This window comes from Stomoxys calcitrans, chromosome 1 (genome assembly GCF_963082655.1).
Source record: "Stomoxys calcitrans chromosome 1, idStoCalc2.1, whole genome shotgun sequence".
In the NCBI taxonomy this organism is placed as follows: Eukaryota; Metazoa; Arthropoda; class Insecta; order Diptera; family Muscidae; genus Stomoxys; species Stomoxys calcitrans.
In genome coordinates, this window is record NC_081552.1 from 138528505 (window position 1) to 138543502 (window position 14998).

General features: G+C 40.7%; 1 protein-coding gene and 1 long non-coding RNA gene across 3 annotated transcripts; one reads left to right on the plus strand and one right to left on the minus strand.

Annotated features, from left to right (window-relative positions):
* The first annotated feature begins 3048 nt into the window (after positions 1 to 3048).
* On the plus strand, positions 3049 to 8319 carry LOC106094970 (uncharacterized). The gene is made up of 2 exons (XM_013262213.2): positions 3049 to 7120; positions 7175 to 8319. Exons 1-2 carry the CDS (start codon positions 3312 to 3314, stop codon positions 7236 to 7238), a joined length of 3873 nt encoding a protein of 1290 aa, XP_013117667.1. The 5' UTR covers positions 3049 to 3311; the 3' UTR covers positions 7239 to 8319.
* On the minus strand, positions 8312 to 14332 carry LOC131998534 (uncharacterized). 2 transcript variants are annotated; one of them, XR_009398775.1, is made up of 4 exons: positions 12659 to 14332; positions 9088 to 12604; positions 8751 to 8980; positions 8312 to 8689 (listed from the first exon to the last, which is right to left on the minus strand). It is a non-coding gene; the product is annotated as an uncharacterized LOC131998534 (long non-coding RNA). The 2 variants fall into 2 exon arrangements; XR_009398774.1 differs by having other exon boundaries at positions 8751 to 12604.
* Between the last annotated feature and the right edge of the window lie 666 nt (positions 14333 to 14998).

Sequence of the window (14998 nt, forward strand, 5' to 3'; positions counted from 1 at the left end):
CTTTTACGGTGGCGTATATTCAGAAGTCAGAGAATGTATGGACAATGTCTGGTGAGGAAACACTAGAACTACTCGTTGATACACATTTCCCGGGAAATTCTCCAACGGACAATGTGGCACCAGAAGAGGTTGTCCCTGGTATGCATTCGTCGGAGGTTATTAGGAAAATTGTGTCTGAGCCGAAAATTCTTTGGGCGATTAGATGTTTCGACTACTCGTCGATACAAAATTTTCGGGAAATACTCCAACGGACATTGTGGCGCCAGAAGACATTGTCCCTGGTATGCATTCGTCGGAGGTTATTAGGAAAATTGTGTCTGAGCCGAAAATAAGATTAGATGTTTCGAATCCTTTAGGGCGCCAGGCCCTGATGATGTATCACCGGTTGAATTAAAAGCCGTTTCTGACAGACTGGTTACTTGGTTAAAGGAGATCCATTCTGCTTGTATCGGCATGTGACATATATACCTGTGGGATGGAGGGACACGAAGGTCATTTTCATTTCGAAATCAGGAAAACTTTACCACACGAAGGCGAAAGATTTTCGTCCTGCAAGTCTGTCATTCTTTATGCTGAAGACTCTTGAGAGGTTGTTAGAAACATATCTTACAAAGATCTCTGGAGATTACCTGTCGCGACCATCCTTACACTTCTATACGGATGGTTCCAAACTAAGCGACCAGGTGGGCTTTGGGGTCACATTGACCACTGCAGTGTGTATCAAGCGGAGATCCATTAAGGAAGTAATGGAATGGCTAAGATATAATGTCATTACGACGATTGGCATAAATATCCTTTCAGACAGCCATTGAATCCCTGGAGAACTTATTTTTGAATACAAAAGCCGCACTCAACTGTCGCAGATCTCTTAACGAGATGGCTGAACAGTTCAAAATTAACCTATTCTGGGTGCCGGGCCAATTCCTAAGGAATTGTAAAGCAAACGGGCTTCCGAGACCAAGAACTAGTTTACACATTCCAGGAAAACTGGAATCAGTGAGTATGCCTCTAGCGACATGTAAGCTAAGTTTTCAGGACAAGGCCTGAAGGACAACGAATGATAGATGGTAACAAAGAGGGGGCTGTGAGCATTCCCATACTATATGATCTAATCTAGATTTGAAAAGGTCTGCCGCTTTGCTGTAATTGGCTAGAACAGACATCTCAGCCATTGTGTCCGTCATGATAGGTCACTGTCTAATCGGAAAACATGCTGACAGACTGAAAGTTGCCAGCAACGACTTTTGCAGAAGCTGTGAGGATATGGAAGAAGATGAGACAATAAAACACCTTCAGTGAGTGCGCCCGTACTAGCAGTCAGAAGGAGTTCCACTTTAGGTAATAATTCCTTTGAGAACCTGTCTGATTTAGCGGATGTGAACATTCGCAAGTTATTGGGCTTTTTAAAACGATCTGGTTGGTTCAACGGTAGAAACTAGAAGGCATCTCCCTTCCTTTATTCTTGTAGTATCACTATGGACGAAAACGTCTAAGTGAGTCTGAAAGTAGACTGCCACTTAAACCTAACCTAAATACACAATACAAATTTTTAATTAATAAACATTTTAAATTTAAACCTTTATCCCACTCGCCCATCCTTTGACACTATTTAAAGTTATATTTACGTGTTTTAGTGACTAAATCATCTGTTTCTTTCTTATGAAATCAGCTGACGTGGACTATAAAAGGAAGATAAAATGAGAAGTTTAAACGTACTTTAATTTTTCCACAAGCACGCAAACTAGCACACACAGAGATGCCCATGATAACTCAAGTTTAAAAATTCTTCTTGAGTCATTTTATTGTTGTAGCACCATTTTCATGTGGAGGTGGCGATCCTCGTCAAGCTCCTGTTGGTTAGCATGCTCGTTCCGGTCCAAAGGACTGATCGCCGCGGGAACAGCTTGGCCATTGGTTATTTAAAGGCGCCAATAACTCACCTTGTCATGTCGATCATCATTGGCACTCAGTACCTGTGCAAGTGCCGGTGCCACCCGGCCTCTCACTACGACTCACCGCGACTGCTATTGCAACCAAAATTTACAGGTAGTGGCAGTTGTCCAAAAACAAAATATTGAATGCACTATCTGTAAAAATCAGTGATTAGAGCAAATGTGATTTTGAGTATGTTAGTAGTTCGCGCTACTTTGGTTGTTTGTGTGTGCAATGGTTCTTAGCTATAATATGCACACACACACAACAATAACTCGTTGCACTTCACGAAAAAAATTGTACTCAGCTGTATACGGTACACTACCTGGTAATTATGTCATGATTGCAACCACTCCGTATGGAGCATTCCACTATTCACAACCTGTGGACGCGGGATAGCAATGAACACCACACGGATCGGACCCTAAAGGCGGAATTACATATTATACGCACGCATTAAAAATGAAGCTTTGCAAATCCCACAAAAGTAACTCAGAAAAGTTAAACAATTTTAACATTGACGCCTAAAAACACTATTTCATGTTTGGCAATACAGAATGACGCACGAGTTCAATCGTCAAAGTTGAAAATTCTTTAACTTTTGTACGTTGCTTTTGTGAGATTTTTTTGCGGAGTTGCATTTTAATGCGTGCGCATTGTATGTAACTCCACCTTAAAGCTCCAGCCTGCGTGGTGACAAGACAAATTTAACAGGTAGGAGCAGTTAGCCAACAGCAAAAAATCGAGTGCACTATCTGTTAAAATCAGTGATGAGTGCAACTCTGATTTTGAGTGTGTTACTAGTTGGCGCCATTTTTCTTTACTTGTGTGGGCTGTGTTTCATAAGTATAAAGCACACACAACCGAACGTTATGAAATCCCGTTGACAGACAGTGTACTCCGCGAGAAAAAATTTTACTCAGATGTTTGTGTACACCTGGGTAAATTGGTCTTGCCTGGTGCTCACAGCTGTCCTGTGCGGGGATTTGATGTACCGTATAAGATAGCCATAAGATTTTAATTCTGTAACTCAAATCAACTAAATGAATTTTGTTGGTTTTGGTAGCCGGTTCTGGATAGTTATTAATTGTACATCACTTAAACAACGATTCGACGTATTATGATATATACAAAATTAATCGATTTTGGAGATTTTCATTCAAAAAGCGAATTAATATTATTTCTCGGGACTTTCCTGTTATTCTCTCACCTAATATATTTTTATTCTAAACACAAAACTTAATTAGTAAGCCGTTAATAGTTGAAATGTGAAAAATATTTGTTTCTTATTGGGAAATATTACGTGTACACTGCATCAGAATACGGGTTAAAAAATGACAATCGACTCAGTTGTCTAAGCAATAAATTGCTGTGCAAATATGCCGAGAAGTACTGCCAAATCCAAACAAAATGTTAATGGAAACTCTTCAAAGACAAAAAGAATTGAACAGCCTAAAGCTAATATGGCTCCCAAACCGATGGTTACACCAAGAAAAAGGACTACTGTCAAAAGGGAACCTGAATCTACATTGGAATCGAATACGGAACAAGTATCACACAGAAAGTCCGAAAGGCGGAGAGTCGCGAGAGATATATTTTTAGTTTTTGAAGAACAGCCTAGTACACGGCGAACTACTAGGGGCTCAAACAAGAAAGTGCCGAAACCAAAGTTTGGTCACCTCAGAGTAGAAGATCCTATAAAGCCGAAAAATTTGCTACGAGATATAAAGAATGAACCCAAATGCTATTTGGGAAGTGGTGAGCCTATTAATCTTAATTTGGAGAAAAATTCCAAAACGAGAATTATCAACAATTGTCCAAATATATGGTCGTCATCTACGTGTACATCTCAGACTCCAGATTATTCTAAGATTGTCAGCAGTGAAATTACCAATGTATCCACCAAGCAAACACAAGTATCAATTGGAGATGTTTTTCATGTCGCAAAAGTGAACCCCATATTTTTATGGGCTAAACAAGACAATACGCGTATAATTGAAGTCCGCTGCGAAGATTATGACAAAAGGAACCGTATTCGCATAACAAAGACATCGAACGGATGGCGTGCAATGCCACGGTCAGACCCAACGACTTCAAAAGTCCTAAAACTTTATTCTACGCCTCTTTTAAAAGTGAAAAGAGAGAATGCAAATCCTTTACTAAGTCATCTATCACAAACGGCAAATGTTTGCAATGTGGCTGCTGACAAGAAACCTGTGCTCGAATCGGAAATAACTAAAGACGTTTTTTCTGAACCAACTAATGTCGAAGTTCAGACAAATGGAATTGATGAAAAAACTAAGCCTCTTTCAAAAAAGTATAAAAAGAATAAATCAAACAAACGTAAGAAGCAAAACTCATGTAAGAAAACTGCAATAAAAATAAATGTTGAATGTATAGAAGATTCGGGTTTGCCCAATTGTGATTCTCTTGTCAGCACTTCAACCATGGGCGCATGTATTGTTTATGGTGATACAGTGAACTGTGCTGTCCAAAATGGCAACAGCACTATTGTGTCCAATATAGTTGATGATGCTGTTCACATTACTAATGGCTTAAAAAACCGTGAATCGCCGAGTTCTAGAAATTGTACTGGCGACATATTGGGTGCTACATATCAAAACTCTTCTGAAGACGATGGTTCATTCCATCTGTGTCCAAAAACAGGTCTGTTCCTTAGAAGTGTTCATAATGCTGATCAAGATAGTGATGTGGAATTAATGGAATATAGTATAAATAAGAATCCACATTTAGATGAAAAGATTAATGCTTTAGATACAAAGCAAAATTCTGTTGATGAAAACAATGAAAGCTTAGAAGCCAAAACTAGAAATCTAAAGGATTTATTGGACGACGCCGACTTGTTCCAACACTGTGATGATAATGCTAACAGTGACGCAGATTTAATAGATACCCTCGTGAAGTCAAGTTGTGAACACAATCTTATTCAAGACAATGTGACCAGTGCCAAGAACACTGAAGACATTTTACAAAATAAAGATATGTCATCAGCTGAGTTGGTTAATGAACCACCCAAATGTCTTTCATTTAACGAAGCAGGTGAAATTGAAGCTTTGAACTGTGAACTATTTCATCCAAATGAGTTCATGGATACATTTGAAAAACAAGCATGTACTACAGTAACTGATGACGAACTGGGCCCCAATAATGTATCTGTAGACCTGCAACCGATAATTTTACATAATAACACAACTATGGAAAATGCCTCAAATTTATATAACGTTGAAAATAATAAAAATAATCATATTATTATCACTGAAGAAGCTCCAAAAGATCTTAGTTACAAAAAAAGGGAGGAAGTTTGCCCCCCCTCAGAATCTCGAAGTCAGTGTGCGGTTACATCAAGTTCAGATATAGTCAAGTCGCCTAATATGGATGATTCATCTGTTCTAGCGTCTTCTTCCGAAACAATTAAGAATCTTATTTTAGAGCAGTTTATAAAGCTAAACACCCTCTCAGGCCATTCAAAATCTCAAATTGAAGACGATAAGCCTATAGAAATTGAACATTTGAATTCCATATACTCGAAATGCGTTGCACCTTCGAATCTGATAGAAACAGTAATTATAGACGACGAAGATAGCACTCATGAAAATACAGATGCCGAGCCACTGAAAAAAAGACTTCGTTCTAATGTAACAACTGCACAAAAACTCGCCACCGATGAATATAATGTCAAATCTAATATGGCAATAATTGATAAAGACCCCGACCCGCTAACGCAACTACGCCTTCTTATACGCAACTCCCAGTGGAAGGTCCCTGATCCAATTCTAGTTCCCAAAGACCGCTTAAGTGCAGTTTTGGCATCACCTGCCCGGGAAATTCCTCTTTTAATAACAACCAGGCCCGAACTTCGACTTCCAGAAGCATTCGCCTATCCAGAAATAATTCAAAACCCAAATATTCTTGTTATATCAATGGCTCAGTTAGAAGCAATTCTTAAGAATGAAATGGAAGTCGAGAAACCCAAAATAAAGGATATGGGCCTAAACAAATCGTCTTCAAGTTTAAGACTGAACACTGGCAACAAATTAAAGTGCGGTCATGAAAGTCGTCAGACTGGAAACACATGTGAAATGCCCGAGCAGTATTGCACGAACGAAGAATTACTACCCAAACCAACATTCATTAATACGTCAACAGCCAAGGAAGAAACTGTAAAACTCTCACATATCGAAAATAATCTGTCTTCCAACCTAAATGCAACAACAATGGCAGTTCTTAATCAAATGTTGTGGCTACCTTACTTTGGACAAATTTCTCAAGAAATTATTAAAACGGTAAAAGCTCCAAACAGTACATCTTCAAATAATTCTTTGCTACCTCCTAATGTAAGCAGTTTGCAATCAAATCAATTGCCAACAAATATATCCACCGATAATAAAACATTAGGTGGAATTTTTGCAAATACGGCATTGAAATCTGTTCTTAAACCGGGACAAACTGAAGAGCTAACACTTTTCCAAAAGATTCTGCAGCACCAAATGCAAAATGTTCTTAACTTAAGTCATTTAAAAGACAACGTATTAGACAAGACATCAGACAAAGGTACTGCTCTTCCAACAAATACTAACCAAAGTGTTCTTATAGAACCTACTAAAAACAAAGTACCAAGTGTTGAAAATCCGAAAGCCAAAAACATTTTATCCACAAATAACATGGAAGTCGCACAAAGTAGTAGTGTAGATGGATTGGGGAAAACTTATAATTTACGTAGTTCCTCCACATTTCGCCAAGGATCTGACTACAGTCTACACCCCAATAGCAAACGACCAAATACGGAAAATAAACCAAGGCTTACATGCAAATCATTATCAAACCTTCTGGATCCAGAACATCATCAAACACACAATACCTCATTGTCCACTATACAAACACGAAATGTCTCAAACATAGACACTGAATACCAAAAAACAAAGGGCGGTGCTAAAGACATATCTGTAGAAAATTACATAGTTGGAGGTATCAATATGGACGCTTCCCCACTAACTTCCTCAATTAGACAGCAACGGAACACAAGGAACTTTGATGCAGTAAGCGAATTTGCCAAGCATAAACCAACAAAGACCTCCGACAATATTACCTTTGAAAATGGCGCGAAACCCGGAGAACCAATGGTATCTAATGAGTCTAATATTCCATTGTGGCATCCTTTATTTGGAAGGTAGTATAACATATTTTTTCTTATGTAAAAATGCTTCATGTTTATTTATTGCAGTAATTCGAAATCGGCCTACAGTAGTCCTTGGCAATGGACAACAGTCACAGCTGCGGGCGAATGACATCTGGGGGCTCTTAAAGAGCCCGACGTGCAAGAAGCTGATAGTAATTCTGCAAAGAAGAGCGCAAACCAAAACAACTGCGGAAATGTTAACAGTACCATATTTGCCAATAACACCAGCACACACATTAATGCCAGCCTAACGAACAATTCAGCTTTAAAGGGTACCAGCAGCCGATACGAATATCGAACTTATCAGCAAAATTCCGCGTGCTATACACTAGAAAGTGCTTTGCAGCAACATCAGACAAATACACCAAGAAAAGAGGTTAGTCAAACATATAATGTTTGTAAGGATGATGCGAGAACATGCATAGATTACTCAAATCTTTGGCATCATCAGCAACATCATCAACAACAATATAGTCCACATAACTGGACTTCTGTAATAGGTAATAGTCGTGCCTATTCCAATAATGCATCAAAGTATGCATGCACAAATCGACTGCCAACGTTTCAAAATCCACGACAAATATACATGCAGTTTAATCCATACATAACACAGAGAGCAATTATTGCATCACAGAATCATCAGCTGCCTCATCGTAATCCGGAGTCAAGTGATAATCAAACGAATAGTCGTCTTAATGAGTATGAGTATGCGCAACGCTAGCACTTCCAGACACCTGTTACATCAGACTATGAACCGCATTAACCTTTAACATTTAGTCGTGTATGGTCCCTCAGTGTCCTTTTAAGAACATCAATATTGTTACGATACATAAATGTTCATACTTTTATATAAAACACATATAAAGCGATATAAATTACTTCATTAAATCAATAAAAAATATTTATGTGAATTTGATTAGAAAATTTGTTACGAGTATATGTAGATTGTTGCGCACTAATATTGTTAATCTTTAATCTGTATATCTATTTTTTTTATTTATTTATTTTATTTTTCTACATATACGTATCATATTACATTAGAAATCACTGATTATTATGTATATATTGTATTTTACGTGGAAACCTTTAGTTATTATTTGCATTATTAGATTCTATTATTAATGCATTGTTTTACAATAAAAACAAAACACGGTGATCTTAAATCAATATTTCATTCCACAAAATAATTTTGATTTATGTTAAAATAAAAATTAGAAATTTATTAACTGGTCGGTTTATTGTTTATGTAAACTCTAAGGGAATAGTTGAATAAAAATATCTGTTTTCAAAAATGAACGTTACTAATTCATCGATTAGTTCATAGGCCAATAAGAAAGAATATTTAAAAATTTTCAATGTGTTTGAAAGTAAGTTCCCCCCAAAAGTTACTTTATTGTAAAAGTATATATTAATCAGCTCTTCCGTTCAGTTATTTTTTTTTTGTGAAAAATTCATAAACGCAATTGAATATTCGAAAAACATCGATAACTATTAGGTTAGGGTGCGGATATTAATCCGCCCGATGCCACACCTGCGCCAGTAATAGGCTTGTTTTGCGTTCTAAATACCAAAAAGTAAACTTGAAAAAAAAAATCTAAGTTAGGAATTCTGTGCTACTTACAAAATCCTTAATTGTTTCCATACCATGCCCCTAAGTTGGTTCATATCTGGCATTGTATCCCCACCTAAGTACCGGTGTCTGTTAGCGCTGGGTGGTACCTTAATAAAAAAATGGCCGCAGTATACATAAACAATTGGTTGTTGTTGTTGTTGTAGCAGTGAGTTATACACTGAGGCGGCAGCCCTTGCCGATAAGGAAGTCCATCGGGTCAATCCGGTACGTACAACCAGCTGCCATGGGATTACAATTGGTAATCGTATTAATGCGTGAATGTGAATGCGTATTAATAGAATTATCTAAGCATGAATATTAAAGATCACAAGTGTGCAGTACGTACCAAATTTCCGCCAAATACGACAAAAATTAAAGAAGTTTGTATGTCGACTATTTTCTTGGCGACTATATCTTGTCAAGTGAAGATTCTTAATGAGAGGCCGGTCGGTATGGGCTCAAGCTTAAATACTGACTGCTTGTGATTCTCAATATAACAAGTCGAGTTATTAGCGCCTTTAAATAACCAATGGCCGCCGCTATCGGTCGCATGGACCAGAACAAGCTTGCTCACCTATGGAGCTTGACGAACACCACATACAAAAATAGCGACAACAACAATTGAGTTCGTGTACCGGAGACTTTGTATCGTCACATTCTTCCATTGATGGAAATCTAATAATTCATGCTACGCGGACGGATCAAAGCTCGAAGAAAGAACTAGATTAGGCGCTTATATTGAGAACCCAGAGACAGTTCTGCCCCCTCTTGCACACCTCAGCAGGAATAGGTCAGGTGGTTCGGTTTTAATGCCACATTGTCGATAGTAAACTGCCCTTAAGGTTACAGCAACCAAGGCGGTAGGGTCAAGAACAGTCTTAGAGTGTAAGGAAGCCATTGACGACTTCTCTGAACATTATCGTAATATATAGAAAAAAACTTTCCGACCATCATCAACAACTTAAGATGGTACAGTGTTGACGCAAGAACGTCCAGGTTTTTATGGACAGTAAGTTGTCCAAAAACTTCTCCCCAAAGAGGTGTCATACTGCGGACCGTTATTTGGACTCTGCTTTAAAAAGGATGCCCCTTATCCTTGAGCTATAAACTTGAATCGGATAGTACTCATTGACATGTGAGAAGTTTGCAGTTGTTACTTAATGGAATAGGTTAGGTTTAAGTGGCAGACTGCCATCAGACTCACATAGACGTTTTCGTCAATTGTAATACCACAGGAACAGAAGAAGGATGATTCCTTCTAGTTCCTACCGTTGAACCATCCAGGTCGCGTTAAAAACTCCAACAAATTCCGAATGTTCTTACTTTACTTTAATTGGGTATGACAGAATATTTGCTCCACTAGCCGAACGTAGAATAGCGTTCCAGCCGCATCGATCTTCTGCGCTCATTCTAAAATCTTTAACACCAAGTTTCGAGGTGTCTCCCACAACTTGATCTTTCCATCGGGCTTTTGGTCCCCCGGTTTGCGTGTACCACCGTGTTTGCCTTCAAAAGACTTCTTTGCTGGAGCTTCTTCATCCATTTTGACAACATGCCTAGACAACGCGGCCGTTGTATTTTGATGCGTGTAACTATGCTATCGTCGTCATACAGCTCGTGGTTCATATATCACCTATATATTCAAACATGGACTAGTTTACGTTAATAGAGAATATACGAAGAATCTTTCTCTCAAATACTCCAAGCACTGCCTCATCTGCTTTCACAAGTACCCATGCTTCAGAACCATATAACAGTACGGATAGTATCAGTGTCTTGTATAGTGCAATCTTCCTTCCGAATGTTCACATCCGCTAAATCAAACAAATGAGAACTTCTCAAAGAAGTTAGAACTACCACTAAGGGAGTTTGATTGATTAATTACAAATAAAAAAAATGGAACTCCTTTTGACTGCCAGTGCGGGACACACTCACAGAATGTGTTCTATAGTCTCTTCTTCTTCGATGTCCTCACAGCTTCTGCAGAAGTCGTTACTGGTAAGCTTCAGCCTGTCAGAATGTTTTCCAAGTAGATAGTGACTGAGACTGTTCTAGCCAGTGACAGCAAAACGGTAGACCTCTTCAAGTTTAGATTAGGCCACATAGTTTTGGAATGCTCACATTCCGCTCTTTGTGACCATCTATCATTCGGTTTCCTTCGGGCCTGATCCTTAAAACTTAGCTTACATGTCGCGAGAGGCATACCCACAAATTCTAGTATCCCTGGAATGTGTAGGGTAGTTCCTAGTCTCGCAAGCTCGTCCGTTTTACATTTCAATGGGATATCGCTGTGGCCCGGCACCCAGAACAGGTGAATTTTGAACAGTTCAGCCATCTCGTTGAGAGATCTGCGACAGTCGAGGGCGGTTTTTGTGTTCAGAAATACGATCTCCAGGGGTTTAATGGCTGCCTGAAAAGATATTTATGCCAATCGTCGTTAAGACATTGTATCTTCACCATTCCACCACTTGCTGAATTAAAAGGATCTCCGATTGATACATACGGCAGTGGTAAGGAAACCGTTTCGATATGACCAAAATGTTCAATTTCCTGTCCAACAAAACACCCATGTATTTTGCGCTCTCTGTAAATGGAATATTCTCTCCTCCCAAGGAGACAGGTGCCACTGCAGACAACTTGTATCTTCGGATGAAAAGAACTACTTCGGTTTTGCATGGATTTACACCTAGACCACTTTCGGTAACCCACTTCGCTATTGCACGTAGAGCATCCTGAAATATATCTCTTAGAGTGCTGGGAAACTTTCCCCTAACCGCAATTGCTACGTCATCAGCATACGCTTTTTGTTCCAGAGACAATAATATATTGTTAACGGCTATATTCCAAAGTAGAGGAGACAGTATACCTCCTTAAGGTGTTCCTCTGCTTACCCATGTTTTTAGATCCACAGATCCTAAGCCTGCCGTAATACATTTTTTAGTAAGTAAGTTATAAATAAACTTTCTTGCGGTAGAGTTAATGCCTAGAAATCCAACTCCACCAAGATTGTCGTCGGTTTTACATCGAAACTTCTTATTGCCCAAAGGATTTTCGGCTTAGACACAATTTCCCTAATAACCTCCGACGAATGCATGCCAGTGACAACTTCTTCTGGGGTCACGTTGTCCATTGGAGAATTTCTCGGGAAATGTGTATCAACTAAGAGTTCTAGTGTTTCCTCACTAGACATTGTCCATACATTTTCTGACTATACTCTTTACTATATGCATATACCTCACCCTAAAAGGTGTCGAGAACAGAATCTTCCTTAGCCTGACTATACCCTTTACTATATGCATATACCTCACCCTAAAAGGTCTCGAGAACAGAATCTTCCTTAGCCTAGAGGCCTCAGATGTATCCACCACAGAGCTGCAGAACTTTACCCTGGATTTGTTCTGAGCCTTTCTCAGCTCGCCCTTATATTTTCTTATCTCAGCCTTTTAGATGTCCCAATCGTGTGATGCTCTTGTGGTTTTCGCTCTGTCGAAGAGTTTTCTGCAGTCCTTCCTTAGACCAACCAGTTCTTGGGTTCACCAAGAACTGGTGGACACTTGGACATGCTGACACGAGCGAGTCATTCAGGGCCTTCGTGATCCATTGTATCCTCCGCTGTTGCCACTTCCTTTTCTGGTCTAGAAGGGATAGACATGCAGAATTTGTGCCGAAATTCATCCTAAAACGCTCCTCTGTTTAGCCGAAGGACCACTTCTGCAGTATTTTTTCCAAGGCTGAAACTAATATAACGATGATCAGAGAAGCTGTGGTCATCCAACACTTTCCAGTCGCAAATTCTTCATCCGATACAAAGGTAATATCTAGTACCTTCTGCCTGTTCCTGCTAATAAAGATCGGTTTATCCCCTTTATCACAAATTGCCAGATTGCAACTTATAATATATTCGATAAGCAGCTTACCCCTTTCGTTGACATCTGAACTTCCCCACATCTGTTGAGTGTCAAGGCCCAGGAACTCTGCGACTAAGATGGGGTGCGTCCACAGGGATCTGGATCAGGCCGGGCAGTTAAACAGGTGACATGTATCGTGCGGTCCCTGGTTACAATCGGGACATATATCTTGCACGTCGCATCAATCCTAGCTCTGTAGGAATTGAGGCGGCTGCATCTGCCGGAACGTAATTGAGCCAGAACTACTCTGCTTTGCCGGGGGAGGTTGAATTCTTCGAGTGCAATGGGTGGCGGTCGTTCTCCAAGGACTACATTCACCCGGTAGCCAATTACCGCATCTGCTACCATGTCTGCATGAATGTTGTTTAGACCCGCATGATATGTCGCTTGATCTAGAGGTTTTCTCTTGTATCGCTGAACCTCACGCTCTAGATCATATAGACCTACCTGAAGGCTTCTGGGCGGTGGATATCTATCCACAAGATGATGATTTGGATGGACAGACAGCATGTAGTTATGTCTTCGTACTGGTAGGATAGGACAAAGTCGCCTGATGGAGGTGGTCCACTTGAGAACTGAGAAGACAGCCCGTTCGGAGGCGGCATACTGATAGATCTGAATATTATTCCACTGCGTGTCACAAAGTTGACGAGACCACACTGGCGCTGCAAAACTTACCACAGAACGGCTAATTGCTTTGTACGTGGTCAACAAGGTTTCTTTATTTGCACCTCAAATGCTGCCAGCAAGTGACTTGAGGACCTTGTTTCTACTTTTGACTTTATCGCAGATTGCTGTCATCTGGGGAGAATGTGTAAGAGCTGTCAAATGTGACGCCAAGTATTTTGAGACACTTGATGGTCGGAATCATTTCTTCTTCACAGTCAGCTCACCTTACGCTTATTTGTAGTGAACAATGTGGCTGAAGATCTGGTGGCGGATATCTTCAGATTTCTTGCAGCGAAATATGAGGCAAGTTCGTTGAGGTAGACGTTCAGCCTATCGCAGATGTCATCAATGGTTGGGGGGCCTGATGCCATGATCGTACGATCGTCCGCATATTATACGATCTCTATGCCCTCTGGAGGGGGTGGAATGGAGTATAGGTAGAGGTTAAACAGTGACGGAGATATCACTCCACCTTGGGGAACTCCCTGTTTCACTCTACGGTGCTTCGACTTCTTATCCCTAAATTCCACAAATGACTGGCGACCACACAGATAATGTGCGACCCATCGTTTCAGGCCTGGCTGGAGGGACGTGTTGGCGATGTGATCAAATAATTTGGCATGGCTGACCGTGTCGAATGCCTTTGATAGGTCCAGTGACACGAGGACTATCACATGGCCTGGGCTGATTGAAGCCACGGCAAATGTGTGTGGTGATGGTATGCAAAGCTGTTGTTGTACTCTCCAGATCCTTGAACATCAATGTAGAGATTCCGTCGGGGCAAAACGCCTTAGATGATTTGCCTTGCCCTGTCTCTCGGGATGCAACATAAATTGACGGTTGAACAACCTGGCGCATCTCTTCGGATCAGTCACGTTTATTTCGCCAAAAGTGACTGAGGTCCTGTCATCCCGTCTACCGGGGTGCAAGAGTGACTTAGCAGTAGACCATAGTTTGCCTACACCGGTGCTTAAATTACATTGCTCCAAGTGTTCCAGCCACAAATTCCGCTTATGTTCGTTGACTACCCTGCTTATTTCCAGATTCAGCTCGCTGATGTCTGGCGAGCTGCTGCACCTCCTCGTATTCCTAGTGGGGCCATCCTCATTCACCGTGCAAAACGTGGAGCTTTCAATCTGCTCTGCTACGCTGGTCGTTACCTAGGGGAGAATGCCATAACGCGTGATGCGCATTAAAGTCCCCTAGAACCAGACGTTTATGGCCAGATAGCTACCCACTTATGCCGGGGTTGTAAGCCTGGCCATTAATCGGGACACAGCTACCAACCGGCGGTATGTACACGTTGTATAGACTTATCTCGGCAGTACCGGACCTGACTGCTATCCACATGCACTCCATGTAGGGGTCACTAGCGCCATGCGCAGGCGAGATAGGTCTGTATTGCATGGAATAGTGTATCACGAAGGCCAATCCCCCACCTCCATTCCTTGAGCGATCCTTATGTAGCACATTGTATCCGTGACGACTGCGCAAGCTGCAGGTGTTGATCAGCTTTGTCGCCTATATCGCTGCGACTATACACTTCTCGGCACTGGCCTGGCAATATTTGGGCTGGGATGCTACCGTTGCGTAAATTGCCGTACAGGAGAGGTCGGGGGGGTCACATAGTCCGACGACGAGGACGCCGAAGGCGGAATCTCTACATTGATGTTGAAGAAT